We start from the raw sequence: 27,472 nt of genomic DNA, 5'->3' as shown, positions 1-27,472 counted from the left end.
CTGGCATGTGAAAGTGGTGAAATTCCATTTTTGTTGATTCTGATGTTTTCATTTTAACGAAAGGATTAAATGTTCTTCTGTGGGTAGACAAAATCCTCCCATCTTTGGCCTTTCAGACATCTGTTGATAACTCAGAAATGCCTGCTGTTCAATAGCAAAGACAAACTGACTGCTTTTTTTTTAAATTTCAGAGTAGTTGATGTTTAGGAAATGTAAAGTTTTTGCTGTTATTGATTGTCACTTTGTTATTCTTTTTAAAGACAAGCTGTGTTAGTCACTAGAGAGAATAAGCCTGAAGTAGACAATTTGTGGGTGTGGCTGGTTTTGTGACAAAATGCTGTGAATAAAGGCTTCTTTAAAAATTACAAAAAAGCTTGATAAAAATTTAGTTTTTGTTTCAGTAATAAATGAAAACAACTACTTGACCACGCCTGATGTGCAAGTTGTTTACATTTGAAACCTCTAGAAATTGTTCTTTCAGGATGGTTGTTCCATCATTTTTAGTTTTGGTTCCTACTAATTTACCAGGTGATGAAATGGGACCCTGTAGCAATCCCATTATACTGCCTGTGCATTTGATTATTCCAGTCTTATACCTCATAGTTTATTGGACGGGTGTGATGAAGCTGTTTGTGCTGTGAAGTGACACATCAAAGCATCATGATCCCTCCTGACCGTTTCTAAGCTTGGAATGAGTTACTCTGTTCCCAGAACAGCCCGGGATTTATTCTTGCTCAGAGGGAGGTTTTTTAACCTTTAGTAATCAGTGTGTGTTAACATACCTGCGTGTGTTTCTGCAGAAGCAACGATACTGATGAAACAACAAAGAGAAAGGTCAACCTTGTCTTTGAGAAGATACAGACGTTGAAGTCCCGGGCCACAGCGAGTGCACAAGGCGACAACAAAGTGAGAAGTTGTTATATTGCAATTGTGCCCCACTAACAGTTAAATAACCCATAAAATAAAAAAAGATCTCTGCTGTCTGTTGTGATATGCCAACTACATATCAAAACAGCATCTGTTTACCAGTAAATGGGTTGGAGAAGCGTTTTTGGGTTTTGGCTTCCCAAACTGAAGCCCAGCTTGCTCAAATTTTTTGATTTTGAAGAGGTTGAAAATGTGAGAATGATATTTGTGTTAATTTGAATTTTCAAAGTAAACATTAAATTCTGGCTTAACATCCTGTTTGATTCAAACCACTGAAGAAAATAGTGATCAGATCCATTTAATGGGACCTGTAAAACTGTGAATGTTATCTCAGGCTCTGAAGCTTTGGCACTAGAGCTGTTTATTTTTAAATTTCAAATACTTGCCCTTTACCAAATAACTGAGTGCAAATCAACTGCAAATGAATAACTGAGTCCAAATAATCACTTTGCGCTTTTATTTCTAATGGATCAAGAAGAAATAACCAATTCTAAAACATCTGTCTTCTGTCAGTCCTTGGACCTCGCTGCACAGACCAAAGCTCTGCAGGAACAAAATGCTGAACTGGAGAAAGAAATGGCTGAACTGAAGAGACAACTTGAAGAGCTAACCATGGTAACAACAGTCTAACTCTAACTGTGCCTCTGACACAGTCCTGATTATGTTGGCATGTCAGTTTATTGCTGAACTTGTTTGAGAATATCCTTTAATCAAGAGTTTGGTTGGGAAGGAGATTTAAGGGATTACCGTTCAACTTGTCAAATTTAAAGATATATTTTGGGACCATTTTCATCGACTGAATAGAGGAATAAACAAGCTACTCTCTTGAAAACCTGTAATTCTGTAGTTTGTGGGTGTTTAAATGAAGTCAATTGGTATTAAAAATGCTGTTTTTTCCTTTGCATTAAAAGTTAAATACTTTAACATTTTCTTTGGGGTACAAATGTTTTCAGTTCATTTTTACAACATATATATCTTATATGCTTTATTTCCATATAGCTGGGATTCTCCTTTACAATATTTACAATGGAACCTGTCAACAAAAAAAAAGAAGAAGAAGAAAACAAATGAAAATGACCAAATCTTCAATGAATTGGTACAATCAATTCAAGGGGATGTAAAAGACTGAAATGTCAACATTAATATTTGTGTGTTTCACCATCAGAAGAATCAGGCTGACAAGAAGACAGCAGCGGGTTTGAAGGAGCTGCAGCAGGAGCTGGAGCAGAGCACAGAGGAGTGCAAGCGCCTGAAGGAAAAACTGGCCAAAACAGAGGCTGAGCTCCAGACAACAGTCGAAGAGTAAGTGCAAAGTTACAGTGCTGGAGAATGGTTGGTCAGTAATGAGCAGCGTGTATTAATCAACTAGCTTAGCTTTATTTAGCATTTCCAGGATGTTGTGTTGACTATTTTAATTGTCATTACCAGCATTTTTACTTTTGTTAAACTCAGCTAGAAATGGGTGGCTTTGAGGCAAAACACCCAAGCTCAGCTCCCATGACTGGTATTGGTTGTATGCACCAATGAACACATCTGGCAGTGTTTGTGGTGGGAAGCTGGTGAGGGATTGTGGTCTTGTTGCTTCATTATTAATCTCTACCGATTTGTTAGGGATCCTGCACAGACAGAGGTGGGAATAGGGAGGGATAACATGAACTTGTTGCACTTTACACCCTCCTGGTGAAGCTGCTCGTTGGCAGGTGATTTGAAGAAGCAGTGTATCAGAAGAACCTATTGCTGTTAGCACCCTCACCAAGTTACATAATAAAAATAATAATAAATAGCTTGACCTGACTTTTCCATGTACTCTCACACTGATACCAGTGTAGGATGTCTGTTGATGAATCCTCTCAGACTGTTTATAGTTACTAAAACGGTTACCATGCCTTATTATACAGGCCTTTGTGTCCTTCCTAGTTTGTTAGGTTTATCTTTTGCCCTTCATATTAATGTTTGTGTGCTTGGTGACTTGGTGCTTGGATATTATTCAGTCTTTCAAGTACAGAGTGTTGCCACTACCGAGAGCTTTCTGGTTTTATTTGGGCTTTTCCATATTTAAGATGGGAATATTTGGAAAATTGCCTATCTTTTATTTTCTGTGATATTTGGGGATTTCCATGCTGTAGAACTCTGGACTCCTTTAGTTCTGCCTCCTAATGTGTTGGGCCTTTATTGTTGATTATTTTTTTGTACTAAATCCAGGATCTTTTGCTTATCAAAGTTTTCATTGAAGTTTTGTTTCTCAGTTGGAATTCATCTGTAGTTTCAGCTTTACTGTGTTTCTTTCTTGGGATTATTGGCCCAGTAACAACATCACTTAACTCCTCTGAATCTATGCATTTTTTGACTATTCATTTGTGCCTTTATTGGACAGTTGATAGTAAAAGGAAGACAGGAAACATGGGCGAGAGAGAGGGGTATCCCTTGCTCCCCTCTGAATAGAGGAATAGATGTTCTTCTTTAGTCTACATTGCTGTGTGGTGATTTGTTTGAGGTGCCTCACATCACTTATCACCCTCTCCCTCAGTGTTGTCATGTAGAGGCAGATTAGACATTATTGGTTTTCCATTGTTCAGGTATTTGTTTTAACCTCTGCACTCTGTAGGTATCACATTCAGACCTAGCACAGGTGTTGCTATTTGTATGTGTGAATTAAGTTGCAGGTGCATTGGTGTGTATGTGCATATGTACAGTATGTAAAGGTCTTGTACTTTGATGTGACATGTTGTGTGGTTTGTCAGGCTGTTCCAGGTGAAGATGGAGAGGGAACAGTACCAGACAGAGATCAGAGACCTGCAGGACCAGCTGTCAGAGATGCACGACGAGCTTGACTCGGCCAAGAAGTCAGCTGCTGATGGAGAGAAAGACATCATTATAGCGGTAATGCACATTGTGTTCATTGTTTTAGAGGTGAAAAAATTACTTTTATTGCCAGTTGCCATCAGAAACTAATTATGGGAATACAAAATTGGAACTGTATATCAAAATGATCACACTGTTCTTGAGCATTTCTAAAGGTCTGCATTCTTTCGTGTCTTTAACTCTAACATTACAATTTCTTTATCTTTAAACAGTTTAATAAATGTGTTTGTAGGCGTCAGTTGAGTAGGCGGTCCTTCAATGTGGCCCTGGACGCATTTGCGTTCACACTGTTGAAAGAATGTGGCCACATGTGGCCCAGACCACCTCCGCATGTGGTCTGAGTGATTAGATCTCAAAAATGCCTCAATGTGTCTTGGGTGTGTTCACACCTGTAGAGCTGTCCACTTGTGATCAGATGACCCGAGACAAATGTTAATTCCAGGTCAGAACAGGGCTATGGTCACACTTGGCAGGTTAACTCCAGTCTTAACCTGCAAACTGCAGCAATAAAAAGTGACCAACCTGTACCTTTTTTCCACAGGACATGATGCAACTCAAAGTGGAGATGCAGGAAGTTCTCCTGGCCAAGGAGGAGCAGGAGGAGGTGCTGAGGAGGCGAGAGAGGGAACTGACAGCTCTGAAAGGAGCCTTAAAGGAGGAAGTGGCCGCTCATGATCAGGAGGTGGACAAGATGAAAGAGCAGTATGAAAAGGAAATAAGCAGGCTGCAGACGTCTTTGGAGGACGCCAAGCAGGTAATCAGCCTCTCGTTTGTTTCCCCTTACTCCCCTTCCCTCCAGTTTGACTCCTTGCATTCCCTCCTCCTCATTTCCTTTGCTCTCACCCTCCCCCATTCCAGAAACACACCCTGTCACAGAGGAGTGTGGAGATAAGCGGCTCATCAGGGGAGCTGTAACTGTTTGTGTGTGTGTTTGTGTTTGTGTTTGTGTGTGTGTGTGTGTGTGTGTGTGTGTGTGTGTGTGTGTGTGTGTGTGTGTGTGTGTGTGTGTGTGTGTGTGTGTGTGTGTGTGTGTGTGTGTGTGTGTAGAAAGTTGTACTATATGTTAGTCATGAGAAATTTGGGTGTTGCTCTGATTTTAAAACAGGCAAGATTCAATGTATCCAGAATAACATGCAACATCCAACATGATTTCCCAGGCCTGTACGTAGCCTACAACTCTTCAGTCTCCTTCAGCTGTAGCCAGTCGCCAGTTTGCTTTTCAATATTTGCAGCGTCACCCCCACATTTATGTTAATCCTTTGAATTTTATTTATACTTTTATAATGTGATGAGCAGATAGTTTTGCAGTGTTAATCACAATTCAGAAATTCTATGATTTGGTTTTGCAGGCTTGTAGAGAGACGCTGTTTATAAAGAACATAAACTTCCCAGTTTTTTATGGTGATATAATTGCACTGCGGAAACAAGGTAGTTGAAACATACTGATCGTCATGGGATAGGCGACTCAACTACAGCAGTGAGACATTTTTTCAAATGACACAAGTAAAAATTAAGCTATGCTTGAGTTAACTCACTTGAGCTGCGTCAACAGAACAAAGTGACAAAATGAAAACGAAACACTATGTAACAGTCCAATGTAGCTCGTCATCATCTTTCATGGGAAGTCTGTCTTGCCAGTGAAGTGTGAAGGTGTTTTCTTATCTCAGCTTGTTCCTCTTGGAACAGGAAGAATGATGCTTGATAATAATATTTAACAACATTTATCTTTATATGAAAATGCTACTGCTTTACTATCAAGGTCACTATAGTATACACAGTTTTCATTTTATTTTTACAATAGTGGCAAAAAATAAACTTCTGAAGAGCTACACATTAAGATTTAGAAATTATTAGGAGAGTAGTACCTGTGATAGATCTGCCATTATTTGAATGTAAATGATCAGAAGTATATTTATTTCTAGAGAAAGCAGGGAGGATCTGTCAACTGTTGTTTTGAAAATGGAGGGAGGTGAGTTCAGATGAGACGGGCAGCAGTGCATGGCAGGGGACAGCACACTGAAAGGACTGAAAACACATTGTTTTCAATAGGACTCACGTGTGTCCTGTTTGTCCCAAAGAGTGGAAGTTGTCCTTGTTCTCGGCTTCCTGCAGGCCTGTTGGGGGTCCGCAGCAGTGCTGTGCAGCAAGAGTCTATGAGAACATTTCCTCTTTGTTAAACAGAGGTACAGCTCCCCCGAGGGAGTATGTCATCAGGGGTTTACCCTTAGTGCTTTGTAAACACTTGGCGAGATGAAGTCATTGTTTGTCTTTCTTTTAAGATATAAAATAGATCTCACTCATTGGAGCCTTTCCTTTATGTCTTTGAATTAATGTTCTGTCTTCAGGTTAGACTTTGTGAGACATTTGTAGATTAGAAGACTGTACCTATCAATTATTATCAGTAGAAACATTAACTCAAATTCCGCTATACAGGCACCATTTATGCTGTATCTATTTATATATGTTGTGTATGTTTGGGTAATGTGCAAACGGATGATAAGATATAGTAAATCAGCAAATATCTACGTATTATATATTATGGTTACCTATGTAATGAAAATACACCATGATAAACGAAAAAGCTAAAACAGATCTTGCAAAATAGTAAGATAAATATCACCATGAAATCGAAAGCCTTTTGAAGTCCAAAATGTTCACAGCATGTGGCCAGTAGTCTGAGCTACATGTTTTATTTTGTGTAAGAGTGTCAGACAGAGAAAAATTATCAAAAAAAGTGTTGCCTCCTTCTTTGTGTGGCCCTGAAGTTTGCGCTGACCAGAGCGGCCCATGCGGACAAGAATGCTGGAAACTGGAGCACCAAATTGCTCTGTATACTAGTTAATTGCAGTGGCAAGCCATCACTAATCTAATGAGCTGCCGTTCCTGAGTTGCGTCGTGTCCCCTCTTCTTTCTCTGCCCTCAAAGAGTGGGGGTAATTGTGGACCTCAGTTGATAATGAATGATGAGTTTGTTTCACACAATAATAGCAGCGGGGGTTGCTGAATAAGTGGGTCAGTATGTTGTAGAAAAGGGGATGCGTGGCCAACCCAGTTGAAAGGACTGGGGGGCCTGTTTTGTGTCTTAAATTGAAAGCTGCATTGTGTTTTCACTGAGCTGAAATCTGTGGAATTTTACCAAGGTTTAAAAAAATAGTGGTCATACTTTCTTGAGAAGATATGACTTTGCTTATGTTATCAAGTATCACTAACCTCTGCTAAGACCTCTGCACATTTGGTTGTGGATTTCATCTTTCGTGTCAGCATGTGCTGGTATGCAAAAAATGTGGGAAGATGAGGTGCGGCGAATAGAGAGAGGGGTTTGTTTCCAGGAATGTTGGGGTCAGAGTGGAGAATATGCACCCTGCAGACCTCCTCCTTCCCTCAGCTCCAGCTCTGTTACAGTGTACGCGCTCCAACCTGCGGGAGAGGCTCGGATCTTTTCATTTATGCCTCTTCATGGTGCTGCAGTTGCATCTCCATCTCTGCAGCGCTCCAAACTCTCAGTGTTAGAGGCTTTAATAGGTCTCAGCCATACTCTCCCTTTCCAACTGTAAAGACAGAGCCTTGTTCTTATCACACCATTCCCAGCTCTTGTTATGTTTCACCTACAGCCCCGAGCCACAGTGTGTAACATGGCCACATTGTTATCATGCTCTCATCTGTAACCTCAATCCCAAATGCTGTATTTTTTCATTTCCTAACTCCACAGTTTCCACACAAGACTCTGCAGTGATCTCCTGCTCACCAGTTCATTTTCTGGCCCGTGCCATTCTCGCCCGTATCTCAGCTTGCCTCTCGAGTAATCTCTGCCGGTGTGTGAACTGAAGTCTCACTGTCTGATCATCAAACTTACGTAGCCCAGAGAAGAGTTCCCCCTCAGGCTTGTTTTGAAAGTAAGGACTCCTGCATGAGTCTGTGTGTTTGATGATAGCGCTATATTTCCCTGCATAGCTTTAGGAACTGATTTAGCAGGCAACTGGAAAGGGGAGTAAGGAGACGCAGGGCAGCGAGCGTGGAAGGAAATGATGGAGAGGGTTTCTGGATCTTGACAGAGACGGCAAGGAATTAGTCATTTATCCTTGCTGAAATATTACTTCTTCTAGGTCTTCAAATAGCTTTATTGATAACTTTATAGATTAATGACATCAAGCAATCTGAACAGGAATTAAAATACCTTGCAGTTAAGTCAGAAAGTGTTCAGTTCAGAAAAAGGCTGCATGGCCATATCAGGTTCAGGTCTGTGTGGAACCAGGCAGCGGTTATGTTTATTGTTTCTTCACTTCGCTACCTGTGATTGCTGATGTGGTGGGAGCCTAGTCAACCAAAACAACATTCAGGAGCCAAGTTAAACACACACCTCCTATTGAAATGACTAAGAACATTTTTTTGTTCTTTTTTTTTTTTTTTTTTTTTTTTTTTTTTTTTTTTTTTTTTTTTTTACAATGTTTTGATGTTCTGCTTTATGTTCTATCTAGCTATGAAGAAATGAATCTGAATCAGGCAGTCTTTTATACATTTTGATCTTAAATTTGAATTTAGGCCAGTTGCCAAGTTGTGCTGACCAATAAATCATATTTTCATTGTCATTGCGATATGAACATGTGCAATAAAAACATGAAGCACAATGAATTTTTTACATGCGCTATGCATTCACACAGGGTTTTCAAGGCCTCTCCTCTCTGACACAGTGGTCAGCACAGAGGCGGCAGTGAAGAACAGCTTTACTCGTAGCACTGAAGTGTAATCAAAACCTTTGCGAGTAAAAAGTCAATAAGTTGTTCAGCAAGCTTTAAACATGTAGAAAAGCTATATTTTCAACTGCTGTCATCCACCGCGTTCTGTTTAATACCACCACATTGTGGATTTAGATCTCCATGTTTGAGCTGTTAGTCTTCAGACTGTTGTGTGGGATGTGGTTTTTGGGCGTTCCTTCTCTCATTCATGGGTTATCTTTATTCAAACCTTGTCTCCTTTGGAAAACTTGAACATGAACAAGTTTTTCTCCCCTCCCTGTCTTTCTGCGGAGACTTTGAGCGAGTTTTGGTCAGGATGGTGATGCATGATTTAACTGCCAATGAGAGACATGCAAGTGTGAGTCAGTCTCAACTAACATTCTTAAGTTTGACAATTGCTGTGTAATTATGTATGAGAAGTAGAATGTCTTGTATAGTGTTGCACATCATATTTTCTGCCTTGAAATTCCATGATCCAGTTTTATAATGTAGAATTGAACAGATTTACTCAGATCTTTGCTGAATGTTTTACAAAAATAAAAGGCCAGATTAAAATTATTAAATTATTTTAAAGTTTTTTATATCCAAAAAAAAATCTAGACTTAAATCTAGTCCCAGTAAACCCAAAAGAAATAAATATTTGGTGTTAGATATGACCCTAACCTTAACCCCTAGAAAAAGCGTCCTCAAAGTCTCTGGGATGTAAGTAGTGAGTGATTGGTTCAACCAACCCTTTTTACATGATAATTGCAGCTGTGGCCATAGTAGTCATCAGATGATGTTTGTGGTGTCAACAGCCAAATCCCGAAGAATTAAATTTGGTCCTTTGGGAAGGATTTAGGACTTTTCTTTAATGTGCTTTTTATTATCATTATTTTATTCATAAACATCAATGATGTTAGAGCATTTGTACGGTCCCAGTCTCACTGGTCTCTGTAATTCCCTGTTATACTCACACACCCCAGCAAACATGCAGGTTAGCATTGCACAGAGACTCTTTTAAAAGCAAGACAAGATTTGATTACTGTCCTCCTTTGACCAGAGAAATGCCATTGCGTCTCAGCTGTCACCTTTTAATTTCTACTTCAGTCCTTCCTTTCAGTCCATGACAGGCCTTCTGTTCCAGTTAACCTTAGGTCTGGGTACCTTTTTTAATGAGGGAAGCTGTTGTATTTGTAACACATACTTTGTGCTGGCAAAGCAAATCCAGGCATCTACACTGCCAAAGCAGTTTTTTTCCCTCACATGAGGGTTAAGTTCAGATAATGTGATACCATACAGGAAATGACCTGTACTCTGAACAACCTTGGTCAATTTTATTTGATTAAATCATGTGAAAAAAATGTAGCCTCTTTCAATCAAAGGCAACAAAAATATTTGTTCATAGGCAAAATAAGGCGACATCACTTGTCAAAAGATCAAACCTTCAATAAGGAAAAACAAGATTGGTGACCTCATTTTAAAGGCTTATTACAGCCTGCCATGCATATCTTAGTATCTTTGCATAGCAGGTTATTTTAACATATATTTCAATGAAAAGTAAATTGCAAACAGAACAAAAAAATTTTGGTGATTACTTCAGTCCACTCCATTAAAACATTAATGAGGAACATCTTCATAGCTTTGAGGCCTTTGAATGTCAGAGTTAGGATTTTTTCTGGTTGTGGTGCAAAGACGGAAGGTGGATATTTAAGCTTCCTGTGTTGAATCAGCTGTACTATCTGCAGGTAATGGGAGTGATCTTGAGGTTGAGGTGGACACAGAAGGAGAGTTAAATGGACAGTTATCAGTGATACATGACATTTGTGAATAAGACCAGCTTTGACAGCACAGGAAAGAGGAAACGACTGAGAGGCAGGAAGCGTATGAGTGAAGACTGACTACAGGATGAGCAGGAAATAGAAGGAGGAAATGTGAGTTCCTTTTGGAACTCTTGTTTAAGTTTTTATCTTATTATTTGTTTGGAAGATCAGCGATTTAACAGAGACTGTAATGCATTTTCTCATATCCAGTAGTGCTGTGTAATGCTTTGGACTTGATTCGATTTCTGTTGCATTTGATTGTGATATGAAGTAAGAGAGAGTTGTGATTGTTGCATCCAACATACTTAATAATATTTTTTCTAGTTCAAGAAGGACTTCCAGCTATTGTTGCTTTAATGTAAGCTTTTCAACACCAATTAATTATTAACATATTTATGTGTAATAAGGATAAACAAAACAAACCATCACTGGGAATACTGACAGCCTGTATACTGCATGTTTCACTATATTGTACACCATTCTATTGGGTTTTGTGGAACAAATGTTTTTGCCAGATGGTGGACTGTGGGAAAACATATGGAAAATACCTGCAACATGTTCGTCTTCAAAAAAGAAAAGAAAACACATACAGAGCAACATCAGTAATGAGGAATGGAGTGAAATTACAACATGTTAACAGCTGCCTTTGTGGAAAATGGCTTAATTTGGAGAGACATTCGGTCGGTTTTACAGTAATTCTGAAAGATATTTAACAAGGCCACATAGCACCTGCAATGACTTGAGGACTGCTTGAGACAAGATCAGGTGTTCAGTACTCCTCTCTCAGAGTTGCATTTGGACTTGGTTACTTGTAGCTCAAATGTATATACGATTATGTATACAGTTTTTTTTAGGGTGTTTTTGAACTGGAATCTATTCTACCTGATAAAGGGCTTAACCTTGCTGACATTTACGTAATCATGCATATTACTGTTCTCACAAATATGGAATGAACAGTACATGAAAGTGATGGACACTCTGCTTGGTTGTGGATATCTGTTTCAGGTTCATTTTTAGCTGTATTTATTTTTAGACCACCAGCTCTTATTATGTTTAAGCTGATTTGGTGGGAATAACTGAGAGAGCCAAGATTTCACCACAGCACACGACCTGGGACACACATTCCACTTCAGCATTCGTGCTGCGCTTCAAAGGCTGCACAAAGTTAGTTAATGAGCAACTTTAGACAAACAGTTTGAATACACAAGAGGACCCAAGTCAAACTTAGAGTGAGGGTAGAGGGAAAAAGGAACGGACTAGCGGTATGATATTACCACATATTCTTAACTGATATTGTACTGTTGGACTGACGTCAGCTTGTGTTGTCAGTCTCTTTGTTAAATTTGTTTATTTAAAGAGGTTATAAATAATTGTATTAAATTAAACAAATCATTGTCTAAAGGCTGATAAATTGATTTGTTTTGTTAGTGCTAATCTGTCAGTGATTGTTAGATAATCTTTAATAATGCCTTAACACTTTTAATGAATGATTAACTTTTTGCAGTATTGAATAAGAAAAGAATCAAGTTGGTGAAGCCTTATGTGAAATATTAATGGTCGCCATGCGTGTTATTGTAAATTACATTTATAGTTTTGACACTTAAGTTCACAGACATTGCTGAAACATATATACATGAGATCATGATGCCGGTCTGTTAAAATCACTCAACATAAATGAGTGTTGTTGGAATTAAAGTCTTATGAAAAAGAGGCTGAAGTCACTGTATTCCCTTCTGCTTCCTCTCACAGACAGCAGCAGGATCTCCCTCTCTCTGTCTTGTTTTGAACTTGTATGACCCAGTGTGGGAAGTGGGACAGGCAGAGGAGTATGAAGGGCTGAACTTGTTGTGTATGTTATTAAAATGGAGCACTGACACACACTATCAATGCTTTATTATTGTAGTGAAAGCTGTGTTTAGCCCCACATCCCACCCACCCCCTTTTTTTCATTCCAGAACTTCCACCATCAACACAACCTACAGTACAACCAATGAAACCACATTTATTACTGAAGGCTTTACATGAGTAGAAATGTTATGGTAAACCAAAGGGAACTTTATCATAACAACTTTCGGGTCATTTTACGTTGAAAACCAAGTAGTAGAATATGTCAACTCTAAAAGAGATTTGGCCAACCAAGAGTTTAACACATGAATTTTAAAAGCAGCACGGGGAAGCTGCTGTAACATAACACAAGAGAAGAGATCGTCTGTGCCCAAACTGTAGATGCATCAGTCCAGAAAACCACAAATTTATTTACTTAGTCAGATGCCAGTTTATAAGGGTTTACCATGCTAAAACTAGTTTGATATTAATGCAACTGTCCTGCAATCAGTCCTACCTTCATAGAAATTATGATGACAGTTTTTGCTGTTTTAGAGAGGTTTGGTTATTTTTTAGTTTGTGTTGCTGAGGACTTGTACTGTACTATACAGGTGTTTCTAATATTAAGTTTATGCTCTTGTTTTTTAACTTAAATGTCATTGATTTGCATCTTATTATTACAGAACAAACGCAAACAATAGTCTCGTTGAGGTACATAACTTAATGATAACACTTCATATAACCCAGTCACTGTATGAATGTTTTCATGGTCTCTTTGCAATGGGTTTAATAGGCTGTCCAGTTTTCCCATTTTTTCATTTAATGTCGATTGTTGATTTATGTGTGAATCTTTCCATATCAGATATCTCTTCAACCATGTCCATCCAGTTCCTCAGAGTAGGGGATTCCTCTTTACGCTACTTCCTTGTGAACTTTTACCAGGTGTCGGTCCTCATGTTTTACATTTTCATGTGTCAGATGACCTAGATGTAGCTCCACAAAGGTCTTGGGTACATACTGTAATATCACTGTTAACTCTTCATTTTCAAACATTCCCAGAATACATGCGTGTGATCTATGTTTTTCTCTCCCTTATATATAGGATCTGCATGTTTGCTGTAGTGATTTAGTTGATTTAGCTTTTTTTTTTATCATTAATTCTCATTTTTTCATTCTTGAGAGATGAAACAGAGTTGTTTCTGGTTTTGACAGAATGGAGTCTGTACTGGGCTCCTTGCTCCTTTGACAAAACTATAGGACCCAGTGAGGCAGAGAAGGGCGGCTCTGTGGCGACAGGCGAAACAGGTCTGACTGGCCTGCCAGAACTGAAACAGGGAGGAACCCGTCACCTTTTCTAGCTCAGGAGGTGACTATGTTAATGGTCGATGATGACAAGACAAGCTGCCCAACGAGTGCCTTAGTTCAACTGTTTGTACTGATTCATTTTTCTGTGCCTCTTTTCATCTGTGTTTCACCAGCTGGGTTAAGACTCAGTCTGTTGGTTTCTCGAGGCAGAAGGGTGTGTGTGTGTGTGTGTGTGTGTGTGTGTGTGTGTGTGTGTGTGTGTGTGTGTGTGTGTGTGTCTGTGTCTGTGTCTGTGTCTGTGTCTGTTCCTGCTGTCATGCTTTTATGCGCACACACACACACACACACACACGCGGTGGCATACTTGGATGTCAACGATGTGTGTGATGAGTAACAGAGAGTAACCTACCTGTACAGAAAGACAGCATTAAATTTATAATTTATTTAAACCTTTGACACATTTTTAAATAACCTTTTAATATATAAGCAAACCAGCTGTGTAATATTGTGCAATTGTAACTATAGATTTTGTAGATGTCCCGTCTAGTTCTATGTCCACACGTGTACAATTGCCTGCATTCTTCACTGTCCTGACATAAAAATTAAATTGCCGGACCAGTTTTCTAACATTCCACCATCGTGCCAAAAAAATGTTGTTTCCAAACAAACTTTTGCAAGACGGTTATCTACTCATGCAGCCATTTTGGGCAGGTTCATTGCAACTGAAACCTGTTATCTGTCGTAAAGATTGAGTCACGTGGTTGTCGCCAGTTTTCTTTGTCTCTGTCGTCTCTCGCACAGACATGTATTTACGTCTCTGTCTGTCTCAGGTTTTTTCTCCTGCACAGCACTCCACCCTGTGACTCTTCATTCATAAATTTGGACTCTCCATTAACTCTGTCCCTGCCACACGTGCAGACTAACACTGTGAAATTCTGGGTTTATGAAGGAAGCTTGAAATATTCAGTATATGGTATATCAGGTGGAAAAACTTTGAGTCTGGTGACACAGGAGATTAACAGATCTCCCTCGATTGTCTACTGACTTTGTGTGGCCTCAGTAAGCAGAGGCTAACGAAAGCTAAGATTTAGTTCCCTTCATTTTGGTTTATTGGTTTATTATGAAATGTGAGAAAATTACGGGTGGACATTGTTATTCTATGTCTCCACAGCACTGCAAGTAGCTTTTTGTTGCATGAGGTATTTGAGGGAGTCTAAAATGTTCCATAATGTGTTGTTGTTCCACTTTCTGTTGAGTGTCACAGACTCCTGCTTGCTCTGTACTGAAGCCTTATGTCTTGCTCTGATCTGCAGAGCAGCGCAGCAGTGGTCCGTGAGAAAGCTGAAGTGGAGGCAGCCAAGGGTGCAGTGGAGGGCCAAGCAGGACGGCTGACCCAAGAGGCCGAGCGGCTGCGCAGGCGGGCACAGGAGCTCGAAAATGAAGTTGCTAAACTCAACCGCATCATCGATGAGGCCAAGCTACAGGAGAGCAGGCTTGGGGACAGAGTTGGCCGACTGGAGGTGAGGGGTCAAGATGAATGAAGAGGGAGTCAGAAGTGCAAATGAAGCTAGTTTTATTACATTGCTGGTTCAGTTCAACACTGCCATTGTAGCATGTTATACTATATGACAGTTTTATATGACCACTTCACAGAGAGAGAAGAAGCAATTAGAAGAGTCCCTGGCGGAAATTAAGGAGCAAGAAGAGGAGATGTCTCGCGCCAACCGAGCATTGACCTTGCGGCTGGAGGATGTGCAGGTGAGACGAGCAACGCTGTGCTACACTGCATGTAGAGGAATGTGGGGTTTCTAGCACAAGCGTGGTTTGACACCTTTAATACTCTGTTCTTCTATAGAGGAACTTGACAAAACTGAGCTGTGAACACAAAGAGCTAGAGGAACGGTTACAAGAAGAGAAAACTCAGAAGGAGCAGTTCAAGAACATGAAGAACGACATAGAGGATGAGAGGAGGCTCCTGGACCGTACAGTGGAGAAACTTCAGAGGGAGGTGGGTGTTCTTGAGTTTGTAGTACAGTAACTTCCCATTTCAGCAGTAACCTCATGAGTAGAGTTTATCTCAGGTTGTCAGGCTCAATTTGAATGTTGAATGTTTCCAATTTTGGTGAAACACATTCAACTCATTTTGACGCTAATGAATCTCATACATTAGTACATTAGTTTAAAACACCAACTGGTTTTTGACCTTATAGAGTCTTCATCAGGACGGAAATAGTAAAAGACTGATTGAAGATGCTTTATTGTCTATGGCCATTAAATTATTTCAATTTATTATTAAAGATTAAGGGATGCATAAGGATTCCAGTTCAGTGCCTTATGAGTCAATGTGGTTTTGAGTTTTGATACGATATGAAATCCAAAACTTACTCTTGAGCCACATTAACCTCATTACAGTTCACTACATTTCTCACCTCTCTTTTTCTTTGGCCTCGTCTCTCTCTCTCTCTTTCTGTGCCTCTAGATGAATGATATTGTGGAGGCGTCTCAGTCCTCCACTCGGGAGCTGCAGGAGCAAATTGATATTTATAAAGAGAAGAACCGTCGGGAGCTAACGGAGCTGCAGAGGCTCCTGAAGGAGCGAGGACTGGAGCTGGACAAGTACCTGCTGGCTGCCAAAACCCTGCAGGAAGAGGTACAGTGTGCTACGTCAGCCTCATCCAACATAATGGGCACTGGTAGAGGAAACACAGATTTGAATGCTGACACTGCTTTCATGGGGAGACTGGTCAAATCAAGGCCATCATTAGTCAGGCCAACTGAGTCCTCCCATGCAGAACGGCAGATGATGAGCCATTGTTCCTACTCAACCAGTTTGACCACTCCCACCCACATCATCCTCTCTTTTCAGAGAGCGATGTCATCACTTAGGTATTTCTGCTCCCCGCTTCTCTCAGACCCAAAACATAGTATTAAAGTGAAGTCAGTGAAGTCAGTGAGCTGAGTCAAGTCATTGAAAAACTCTGTTCTTTATTTAAATGAATGTTTACACTCAATGGTAGAATTAATGTGGTGAATCCCTCTGTGATCTTTAATGTGTGGCCTTAACACCATAATGGTAAAATGTAACAGCCTCTGACCACCCTGCATTGTTTGCATTCAATCAGTTTATCCTTTTCAGCTCTTTGGAATGTGAAGAATGTTTTTGTTGAAAGTAGAAATAAATGAATCTTGATAATTAATGTTAAAAAGGGGGTGACTCACGTTGATTTTATTTATTTGTCAAACATTTATTTAACAAGGTAGGGCAGTTGAGAAGTATTCACGGTGACCACACAAACTGTTTTACAGTCAAGTGAAGGACGGTGTGAGATATAATGTAACACAGGCAGAAAGCAGAACATTAAAGATCTCTGGTTTCAGAACTCCTGCAATTTCTGAGACCATACTCAATGGTACCCTGTTGAGTTCCTGGACTCTTTAGATGATTGAGTACCTGTATTTTCTGTGTCTTGTGTTCTACTAACATGTGCACAAAAACACAATGAGCACACGGGTGATGTGAGACACATTTCTGCTGACTGCACAGGGAGGAAACAGTTTATTAGCGGTAATATGCCCTAAAAGGCAGCAATGTGCAAATAGATGAAGGGACTGTAAACAAGTCAGTGTTAACGATTTCCAACTGTTTAAAAAAAAAGGGATATGCGAGTGTTTTATGATAGGAAATGCATTAAACATGTTTGTTAGGCCTTAAGGATACACACAATGTACCCTAACTCTAACCTTATAAACAAGACTGTTTATAATGAAAGCTTCACTGGGTACCTTTTTTAATAGAGGTTTTGACAGGCATGTCTTGATTTTAAGCTTGAGGCTTCTTTGCAGTGAAAAAGACATTTCCTTCTCAGGGAGGAACTAACTTCTGGAACCTGTAGTCACTAGTTGCATACTTTGTTTGTCATGCATAACCGGCAGCCACTCAATTTTACGGATTTTACAGCTGTACATGTCATGTGGTGGTAAGTAAAGTGTGTATAACAGGACAAGGTCAGCATCCAGGTTCTTCCTTTTTTTTCTGTCTGTATCAATGCTCATGCATATTTGTCCAGCTGCTGCACAGGAAGATGAGGATGTCATTGTTGTGATATCATTGTTGTGAAAGCTGTGCTGGCTGGATTCACATCCTTCTCCTCTGCCTCTCCTGAGTAACTGATTGATCTGAACTGGGCCTAGTGAGTCCACTTTTCCAGTTGCTCTTAAATGCTCAGCAGGTCTCCACCCATGTGAACTTGAGAGACCATAACTAAAATAACTAATAGGCTGAATATGTCCTTCTTCTTTTCCTTTATTTAACCAGGTAAAAGTCTTGTATAGGTTTAAATATCTTTTTCAAGAGAGATCTGGTCAAGAAGGCAGCATAAAAAAAGCGATAAATCATTTTCATTCCCTAGGTCGACTTCATTAAATCATTAACAAATTAATTAATTAATTTCCAAACTTGCTTATAGCTACCCAGGGCTTAAGGGAGAATGTGCAATTATCCCATTACGCTTATTAGTTCGTCTTTGTGTGCTCAGCTTTATCTCCTTGGCTTAAATTAGATCTTACTTAAGTATTTACAAGATGAAATATGCAATAATTCTGCACTAATGGCCAAATATTTGTTCTGGGTGAGAAATAAGGGCAGATGATGAATTTTCATTGTCTCAGCATTAAGCAGTGGGGGCCAGTTTTCCAGCAGTTTGGGGGGGGGGGGCTCTGCTGCTGAGGTAAACACTAGCTGTGCCGGATTCATTAGTCACTCAGGGGAACCATATAATAATTTCACTAAGCAGCAACTAAACTGTTGGTCACTGCTTCAGTGGTAATACTTGATAAGAAGCAAGGTGAACAGTGAGATGGACTTTCAACAGGAGGGCATGGTTTAATCCACCTTTACTGCAGAAGTAATTATAACATGCTGAGGGTCTTTTTAATGAGACACTGAACTCCTACTAGACAAGTTTCACAGATCAAATAGTGTGATAAAATGTTTTCTGTAAAAAGATGTGGTTTAGGTATTTATATTGGACAATAAAATGTGTTCACAACAAGCAGTGATGTTGCAGTAATTTTCAGGTGTTGAAGTGTATGGGTGCATTTTGTTTTAGTTGTCCCGCCGGGAAGAGGACCTGCGGCAGTGTCAGAGGGAACGAGACGAGGCTGAGCTCCGGGAGAGGATGCTGGAGAAAAAGGTTAATGAACTGGAGATGGAGGCTGACGCAAACGCCCACACTAAAGAAGACAAGTCCCGACACATCAAGCTCTTGGAGGTACATAATGATGTCAACTAAAGCCACTGATAAAGGCTTTGCCACCAGCAGATGTTATAATTAATTTCAAATAATTGCACAATTATGATAATCATTTAGGATAGAACTTAATTAATAGAAAATGATTAAGCTAAATACTTATAGAAAAAATATTTAGATGGCAACACCTACTGACCGTATGGATGTAACTGCACAGGACAGGATTGCTCAGCTGGAGTTGAACCTGGATGAAGAGCGTCACAGTGGAGACCAGCTGATGGACAGGATAGACCGAGGAAGAGAGCAGGTACAAAATGCACACACACACACACACACATACTCAACACATTCTCATTATCAGCGCTCACTTGTGTCACTGACCTGCTGTCCATGTTCTCTTTAGTTCACACAGACGTGTCTCTGTTCCATCTCAATCTGTAAATGATATCCAGATCTCCTGTTGCTTTGTCTTCCACCTCTAACATCATAACTGCAACCACTAATCTCTAAACGAAAGGAGCACCTGACCTCTGCAAAACAATTTCAGCTCTCAAATATAGTCCTGAAAGAGCCAGTTCACCTTATTGATGTGCAGGTTGATGGGTTGTATCGGTGCTTTGGTGAATGTACACACTCTCAGGTGTGTGTTCCCTTACACATAATATCCACACTCCCACTTTACTTCTGGCCTGGATAAAGTGGACGGGTTATTGCTTTGTAAGGTGATCTTGCATAATCGTTCAGATTGGCAGGCTGCCAGCGTGGTCTCTCCAATTTTCATGCATCACTCACAAAAGACCCTTCTTAATGCACTACCCGAGCCAAAATATTCAAGCTGCCAAATGTCTCAAGTTTTCAGGTTGTGGAGTTCACTTGGAAATTACGCTCAGTAACTTCATCTTGAGAACAAATCCAGCTCTTGTGCTTTAAGTCAGTTTTTATATCCTTGCAAGCAAATGCTCCATTTTTCCTTCCTCTGTGATAAAGCTGCTGACAGAGGAGCTGTGGAGTAAGATTTAGATAAAGTACATGTGCTTTTAGGATTGTTGTTTGTATGTGGGAGAGTGCTTACTAATCAGAGGGAGGATGTTGGTTCTGGAGTTTTTGAAATAACACTCTTATTGCAACCCTGCTGATTTTATGCTAATGTGTATGTCTTGTGTAGCAAGTAGTCCAGTGGTCATAGTTTGATGGCACGTTTACAGCTCTTTTATATTAAATGTAAAACTATGAGATCCAAAGGCAGGCCTGTAAGATTTGGCTTGGTTACAGGTTCCCCTCTGTCTGGAAGTGAAACAGATTCAAAGGTTCTGACCAAAATTTAGTGACATCAAGAGAGTCTTAGAGTGGTTGAGTAGAGTTTTTAAATCTCCTTAAATGGTTTCCCTTTTTAAAAAATTCTGGCAGAGAGAGAAGAGTGGCATTGTGACAAAGTGGCATTGGTTCAGCATGAGACGGAGGTCAGTTGTCAAGGCAACGCTCGAGCTTTGTGCAGTCAGAGTGTAGTAGGTTGAGTGCTAGTCGTGTGTGTGCGTGCACACACACACACATGCATGTGGGTATGTGCTGGTGTGTGTGCTCTAATGTCTGTGGGGAGGCACGGTGGGGGTGGTGAATGGCTATGGAGTGGAGGGGTGGTGGGGTTGCAGCAGAGGCAGCAGGAAGAACACCTGCGTCTCTCCTGGCACCAGGTGCTCCTCTCCTGTCTAAATGAGAGTAATCTCCCCTCTCCTCTCCTGCCGTCTCTCACAAAGCAGATTAGTTTCGCTCTATGTTCCAGTCTGCTGATTCAGCTCCCTCAAGCACTGTGCTGGGTGCACCAGTTATAGGGGCCATCGTTCATCGGAGCAGCCCACTGTCATCCACTAATTGGCATAAAATATCACCAATTCTAAGCTCTTCTCACAAAGAAAGAACCATCACCACTGTATCGATTAGTTTTCATCTCCTCTTCTTTTGAACTGGGCTGTCACCAAACAGTCATGTTCATGCAGTCAGGCCTCTCTGAGGCGATTTAATGTGCAGTGAGTTGATATATAATGACATCAGATAAGTATTAAAGAAATAATTTGACATTTCGGGAAATAAATAATAATAATAATAATAATAAATAAATCTGCTTTCTTGCAGAGATTTACATGAAGCTTTATACCTACCACTCTCCTATCTCATCTCAGACAGTTAGCTTAGCATATAGACTGCATACAGGGGGAGGCAGCTAGTCTGGTCACAAAATTAGTGTTAATTAGTGAGTTTTAGTGCTGGTAGGTGTTTTTACTATGTTGGGACAGAGCCAGGCTGCTGGTGGTGATTTATTATTCATATTTTCCCTACAGACATGGGAGAGGTATTGATCTCAACTCTCAACAAGAAAGTGAATAAGTGTATTAAACAAAATGACAAACTATTCCTTTAAAGTTGTATAATCACACACACCTTACACATAAACTAACATTTGTATAAAATTTGAAAACCCACAGCCATATATTCTGTACAGAAACTAGTGTTTGATTTTTTTGATTTTTTTTTTTTCACAACCACCTGTCACTGAGCGTTGACATGAGAATTTCAACAATAGGTGGAATGCAGCCAAACAAGAAAATCCAGCTCACCAATTAACTAGGGCTCTTTCAGCATTAACTCTTCTATTCTTTAGCATTTTGACTCACGGAGCGCTACAGCGGTTCCTGTTGTGAGTGAGACAGTGCCTGATAATAATTGTCATCAGAGTGTGTGGGAGCGTAGCAATGACAGTGTCTGGACTCGGCTTGACAGGTGGAGCAGATGAGGAATGAACTCCTGCAGGAGAGGGCTAGCAGACAGGACCTGGAGTGTGACAAGATGGCTCTGGAGAGACAGGTACACACTCTCCTGTCTGGAGGAAAAACAACTACACACAGTGTTGCTCTACAAAATCAGTTCAAAGCACCAAGTCATTTAATTCATTCATGTCTTTTCACCATTTTCATTTGATTGTATCCATCCTCACGTCAATGTCATTTTTTATTTTATGCACACAGATATGATTATGGTTTGAACTCTCATTAGTCCAGTTAAGCACCTCTCTACTTCTGTCTCTGATCTCTAGAATAAAGATCTGAAGGGCAGAGTGTCTCATCTAGAGGGCTCCCAGAAGTCCAACAAGGAGGGCCTGGTAGCCCAGCTGGAGGATCGCATACAGGAGCTGGAGGAGAGGCTGGAGGGGGAGGAAAGGTGAGATGAAAACTTCAGCTGGGAATAGAGATGAGTAGAGGTGAGGCGATGGAGGAGAAGAACTCTAGGGAAAGGTTTGAATGAAAAGTAGAGGTTCATTAGGTTGGGGTTGACCCCTAGGTAGTGACTTGTAGGTTTCAAGTGATGTTAGAGTTTATACTGAAGCACTGATGGACTTCACAGCTAGTTATGGATTTATGTTTTGCAGATCTGTAGGTAAGGGAGCTACACAGGGTCTTTTAAATGATTAGTTAGAGTTATCATCAGACTCTAGGTGATCAACCATCTCGTAGTTATTTGTGTTTTAAAATTTATGCAGTATGATGATCCATCACACTGAATGTGTTACAGGGAACATGCCAATCTGCAGCTGGTGAACCGCCGACTAGAAAGGAAGGTTAAAGAAGTGATGATGCAAGTTGAAGAAGAACATCACTCATTACAGGATCAAAAGGACCAAGTATGTAACACACACCCATTCCGCAAAGATCTAATATCTGTCTTTCAGCCACATAGTGTAAGTAATCGTTGATCTTCAACCATTTTAACACACTCAATGTTGTTTCTGTCTTGAAGCTGAATCTGCGTCTAAAGGCCCTGAAGAGGCAGATGGATGAGGCTGAGGAGGAGATCGACCGACTGGAGCACAGTAAGAAGAAGCTGCAGAGAGACCTGGATGAGCAACAGGAGGCCAACGAGCAGCTCCAGAGCCAGCTCAAATCGATGCGAAGTGAGATCAGGTAAACGCATACAGCTCTATCCTTAATTAATCGTCCATAACAGACAGATCAGGGCTTTAAAATAAGAAAAGCTTAAGGATAACACAGACATTCTCAGTGTCCTAGTCATATTATTGTTCTGTCTCATCCAGGCGTAAGAACACATCTGCTCCGCTGCTCAACAACCTTGACGACGACGACGATGACGACATCAGCACTGATGGGGAGACATACTTCAGCTCATCCTCAGGGTACAAGCGCTCCTCGAGTCAGGACAACATCTTGTCCACCTTCACGTTGTAAACAAGCTCTTAAGTCAAGAATGAAGCTGCTTTATATGCATCACTGTCGGACCAAACAGCTGGAGAAAAACTCTAGATGTTACACTAAAAGATCAGTGTCAATATTCAGAAACTTTCCAGCTAAGTGAGATTATTTGAAATATTGTATATGAAAATCCACACTTCAACAGAGTTCATAAACTCACTTGGATGTTAAATCTGGGTACTGTCTCGTGTCCACAAATTCACTGTTATTTGAGCAGCTGAGATTAATGGATGAAATCATAAATTTTGATGTTTTATCCTGTCCTGTAGAAATTAAATGTACATACCGTTTAATTTGGCAACTGCACATTCTCACACAAAGTCTTACCTGTCCAAGATTGTCAGTTGCTTCGTTAACAAATGGATTACAAATGCTCGTCGATGATTATTCTAGCATTAGTAATTTTGAAAACGCTTCTTTAATGCACTGTAAAACAACACAATCAGAACTGCCTTTGTGAACAATATCAAGTTATTAACACTTACTTTTTTATGCCTATCAAATATGTTAAATTTACATACAATATCTGAACATAATTTTTTGTATTATTCAGTTAAATAAAATATATTTACCTTTTTTGTTTTAAATGAATTAAGATCAAATCCAAAAATATGAAGTGAAGAGCGTCAGGATATTTTTTTATTTATTCATGGTTGAATATACAAAATCCCGGCTCAGTGAGGTTTTTAGGGAACAATAAATGAGGGACTTTGTACACATCCATTTTTATACAGTTTTGTATTACTGATGACCAATAATACTGTCGCTCCATTCAATTGTTATCAACAGAGTTGCTTAGTAATTAGCAGGTTACTCATATATTAGTGACATCACAGTATTGCCTATACATTTACTGGAAAAGGCTGCTTCATGCGATTATGTGGCATCGCCTTAATCAATGTCTGATTACTGATTCTGAATTAGACTTTTTTTTAACAGTTAGAGCACTGAATAAAGCCACAAATATCGAAACCATTTCATCTCTGAAGACATTTTTATACTGGAAACACTTACATATAACTTCTATCTCTGCTGATTTCTGTCCTGAATGGGGACGGTGTTAATACTGAACATGGTGACAGTCTTTTTGTTTAACCTCATTTGTGTGTATTTGAATTGTGCCACTCTGTACATAAGTCCTTACAGGTCCTGTAAAAGAACATATTTGGACCTCCTCAAATTCTCCTTTAACTAAATGAGGGAATTTCTTCAGATGAGATAAATGGACAATCGATTTTTTTTGCTACACTGTGATGATGATGATAATGATTTGCACTCTCTGTTGGCTCTGCATATGCCCAAGTCTGACACCTGCGGAGGGGGAGAGTGGATTGAAACAAATTCCTGCCACTACCTCTCTATACACATTTATATGTTCATAAATCCTGCTGAGACTAAAATAAAGTTACTTCCAGTTACTCTCACATGCTTTTTTCCTGGTGAATAATTCTTGCCAACTGACATTTAACATTTAAAGATCCCCTCCAGACATAAAACTACAGAGAAGCGTTCCCCTTTAGCAGATGAATCTTAAAACTGCCTTCTAGTGTCAAACTCTGCACATGCACTTTCTCCACAGTGAAGCTCAAAACCTCCAAGTGAGCAGAACAGGTTTTTTTCAGTGGACGGGGACTTTAACTCCTGCATTCATTTTTACTTGAATAAAGGTTTTTATCAGCAAATAAAACAAAAAAAACATTGACTTTTATCATCTGCATTAACATGTATGTAGGATTTTTAGCTGATTGGGGTGTAGCTGATTTTATATGATGATTTATTTATATGTTGATCATATTGTTTCGTTCAAGGGGGGAAAAATCAGCGGTCTAGTTGTATTATTTCAACATGTTTCAGAGAGAAATCAACTTGTTTTAAGAACTAGCAACAAGTGATACAACAAGAGATCGGAAATTCATGAAACTATAAAAAATATAGAAACAGGTTGATGTTATCTCATCACCATGGCTAAGGTCCCATATTTTACATTTTTCCAGTGTTTTATTTGAAGTTTTGAGCTCCATAAAATAATATATTTGTAAGTACCAAAAGTCTCATCCTCTCTCTCAGGCTTTTCTCTGGCGCTCTAACCCTAGCTCTGAGCGGTGCCTGCTTTGTTGTGACATCATAAAGTTACAGAAGTACTGACAACTCATTTAAGTTTCTGAACACAGGCTGTGTACATTTCTCTGTGGACTTAGCGCTTTGATTCTTTCACAGTGTTATTATAGAACCTAGACCTGCTTTTTAATCAAAAAAACATGGAAATCTCACTAACTTCAATATGGGACCTTTTTGGAAAAAAAAGGATGGAATAATAGACACAAATTACTTGACAGGATGAATATTTGTGCATCGTTTTTGCAAAGGTTAATCTACATGGTAAAGTCATAAATGTGGAATAAAAGTACAATGTTTCTCTCTGAATTATCTGTATAAAGTAGGAGAAAATAGAAAAACTCATGTAAATTACAATTAGCTCAATACTGTACAGGAGCTTTTTTGACAGATGATTTGATCAGTCTGTCATTGACTTCACTTATTCTCACATAAAATCTCTGTAGGGTCAAAGCAGCTGTGTCAATAGCTGCTCTCTATCTTTCATTTCATGCTCAGCAGGTCAGTATTTTTCCTGCTGGAACATATGAAGCATATGCATCCTGTGTGTGGGTCTGATCACCTCTCAGCCCAGAGCTTTGACCCCCTCAGTCTCTGGGGTAAAGCACATCTGGTGTAGAGCAGGAGCTCATGGTTAAAAGTGTATGTGTTTGTAATCAATTTAGTAGAGGACTGTTTTACTTTGATATGAAAGAGTATTTCTCTGTTGATCAGTGTCCAAAGAATCTGGAAACTTTCTTAACATTCAGATCTACAGCTGACTGCTGCAGTTAAAGGAGGTGAATAGATGAGGCTTTCTTATTCTCACTGGCTGACTGGCTATTGTTGGCAGGGCATGACCTTCATTTGTTGCTATTCTGTGTGCAACAGACAAATCAACCTTTCAAGTGCCACAGTATTATCTCTCTCTCTTCTGTGTCAAGCCAAGCAGTAAACTAATAGGGGCTGCAGGCTGAGGGGCTTAAGGGAAAAGTTGTGTATACTTAACAAGGTGATCATTCTTGGGATTCCTTTATGTGCTTGAGTGACTTCAACCAGAGTGACTGCTGGGAAATAAAGAGGTAGACAGCTGAGAGAGAGAGAGAAAGAGAGAGAGAGGGAGAGAGATGTTGGAGGGAACTGTGAGTCTTTTCTGATGTGAAGAGGTAGATTTAAAGATGTGAGCAGCTTCTCTTTTTCACACAGAGCTCTCTGTTTCACAGCTGTAAATAGAAAACATACAAGTATTACAAGTCTTACAGCTCTGGTGCTCAGTGTAGGTGGACCGAAAGAATAAAAACAGCTTGAGATCTTGGTTTTTTTTGTGAAAATATCACAGTACCATGCTGCCCCCTAGCTGCAATAATGGTAACAAGGCCAAGTTTCACAGTTTTGTCTGTGATAAAGATTTTTATAAAACTAAGAGGTGATAGATGATGAATAAAAATAGAAATTTAATATCTAAATATTCATTGGCCAGTAAACTGAGCTGAGAAAAATGATGAGGATTTGTGGTGTTTGAGTAAACTGGTGTAGAAAAAAGTGGTCACGATCAATGCAAAGTCATGCCTTTTTCTGTGTTCCACCACTTTTCTGCAGGTATGAGGATTGATAATGAAGAAGTAAACAGCTAATGGCTCGTGATGTGGGAGTGGGGGGGCTGGTTTTTGTCATCACCGAGTGGAGCTGTCAGGGCTCTGCAGACCCAGAGGTACATAAAGGGGGAAGGTTCCCACACCAGCAGCCAATTTAACTCCCAAATACTTCCATCTTGAAGATGACTCGTTAAAATACTTTAATGAGTGATTATGATTTATGGCTGGCTTACTGAATTGCATATAGATAAGGTGGAAGACCTATTTGTATTTTATATGCTATATGGTCTTAACTGTCCTCTGGATTTACTAGTCACATTTTTGTGCTTATTCTTAGACCAACACCCACACAGTTTGATTGTGTTTCTGTTTTCAGCATAACTAATAACATTACTCAGTTCAGAAACACTAAACTAAACAATTGGTGGACGCCTCAGGCATTGAATGCCTCAGCACAGCAGGACGAACCTGCTTTCAGGTTTTGTGTTAGGATTCACTGGAAGAAGTATTCAGATTGTTCACAATGCCACAGTCAAAAAATACTCTAAGTCCTGCATTCAAAATATTATTTCATATAAAAGTATAGTTGTATTATTGGCTAAATGTACTTAAAGTATCAAAAGTAAAAGCATTCATTGTGCCAAAACACTGATTTCTGAGTGTCATATAATTATCTATTGTATATGATATGATAAATTGGTATCATTATTGGAAACTAGTTGATGTTGAATTATGTCAAAATCATTGATCCTTTTCACAGTTGAGCTCTTAAAAAGGACACTATCACTCAGCCACATCCACAGAAACATCAGCAAACCCCTGA

General features: G+C 39.7%; 1 protein-coding gene across 1 annotated transcript in view; it reads left to right on the top strand.

Moving 5' to 3' along the window:
- Positions 1-24,370, top strand: part of cgnl1 (cingulin like 1) — a 29,970-nt gene extending 5,600 nt beyond the window's left edge. Inside the window, exons 4-19 of the mRNA XM_022744282.1 lie at positions 801-906; positions 1,441-1,542; positions 2,093-2,229; positions 3,669-3,807; positions 4,331-4,543; positions 14,766-14,972; positions 15,106-15,210; positions 15,308-15,460; positions 15,932-16,102; positions 18,561-18,722; positions 18,919-19,008; positions 21,477-21,560; positions 21,790-21,914; positions 22,266-22,374; positions 22,491-22,654; positions 22,786-24,370. Of these exons, the coding sequence (XP_022600003.1) occupies positions 801-906; positions 1,441-1,542; positions 2,093-2,229; positions 3,669-3,807; positions 4,331-4,543; positions 14,766-14,972; positions 15,106-15,210; positions 15,308-15,460; positions 15,932-16,102; positions 18,561-18,722; positions 18,919-19,008; positions 21,477-21,560; positions 21,790-21,914; positions 22,266-22,374; positions 22,491-22,654; positions 22,786-22,936 (2,218 nt within the window). The 3' untranslated portion in view covers positions 22,937-24,370. The remainder of the gene's footprint in view (positions 1-800; positions 907-1,440; positions 1,543-2,092; positions 2,230-3,668; positions 3,808-4,330; positions 4,544-14,765; positions 14,973-15,105; positions 15,211-15,307; positions 15,461-15,931; positions 16,103-18,560; positions 18,723-18,918; positions 19,009-21,476; positions 21,561-21,789; positions 21,915-22,265; positions 22,375-22,490; positions 22,655-22,785) is intronic.
- The last annotated feature ends 3,102 nt before the right edge of the window (positions 24,371-27,472 follow it).

This window comes from Seriola dumerili, unplaced genomic scaffold, assembly GCF_002260705.1.
Source record: "Seriola dumerili isolate Sdu_G_001 unplaced genomic scaffold, Sdu_1.0 BDQW01000003.1, whole genome shotgun sequence".
Taxonomy (NCBI): domain Eukaryota; kingdom Metazoa; phylum Chordata; class Actinopteri; order Carangiformes; family Carangidae; genus Seriola; species Seriola dumerili.
Note: the sequence above shows the minus strand (reverse complement) of the source record. Positions and strands in the feature narration are given on the sequence as shown.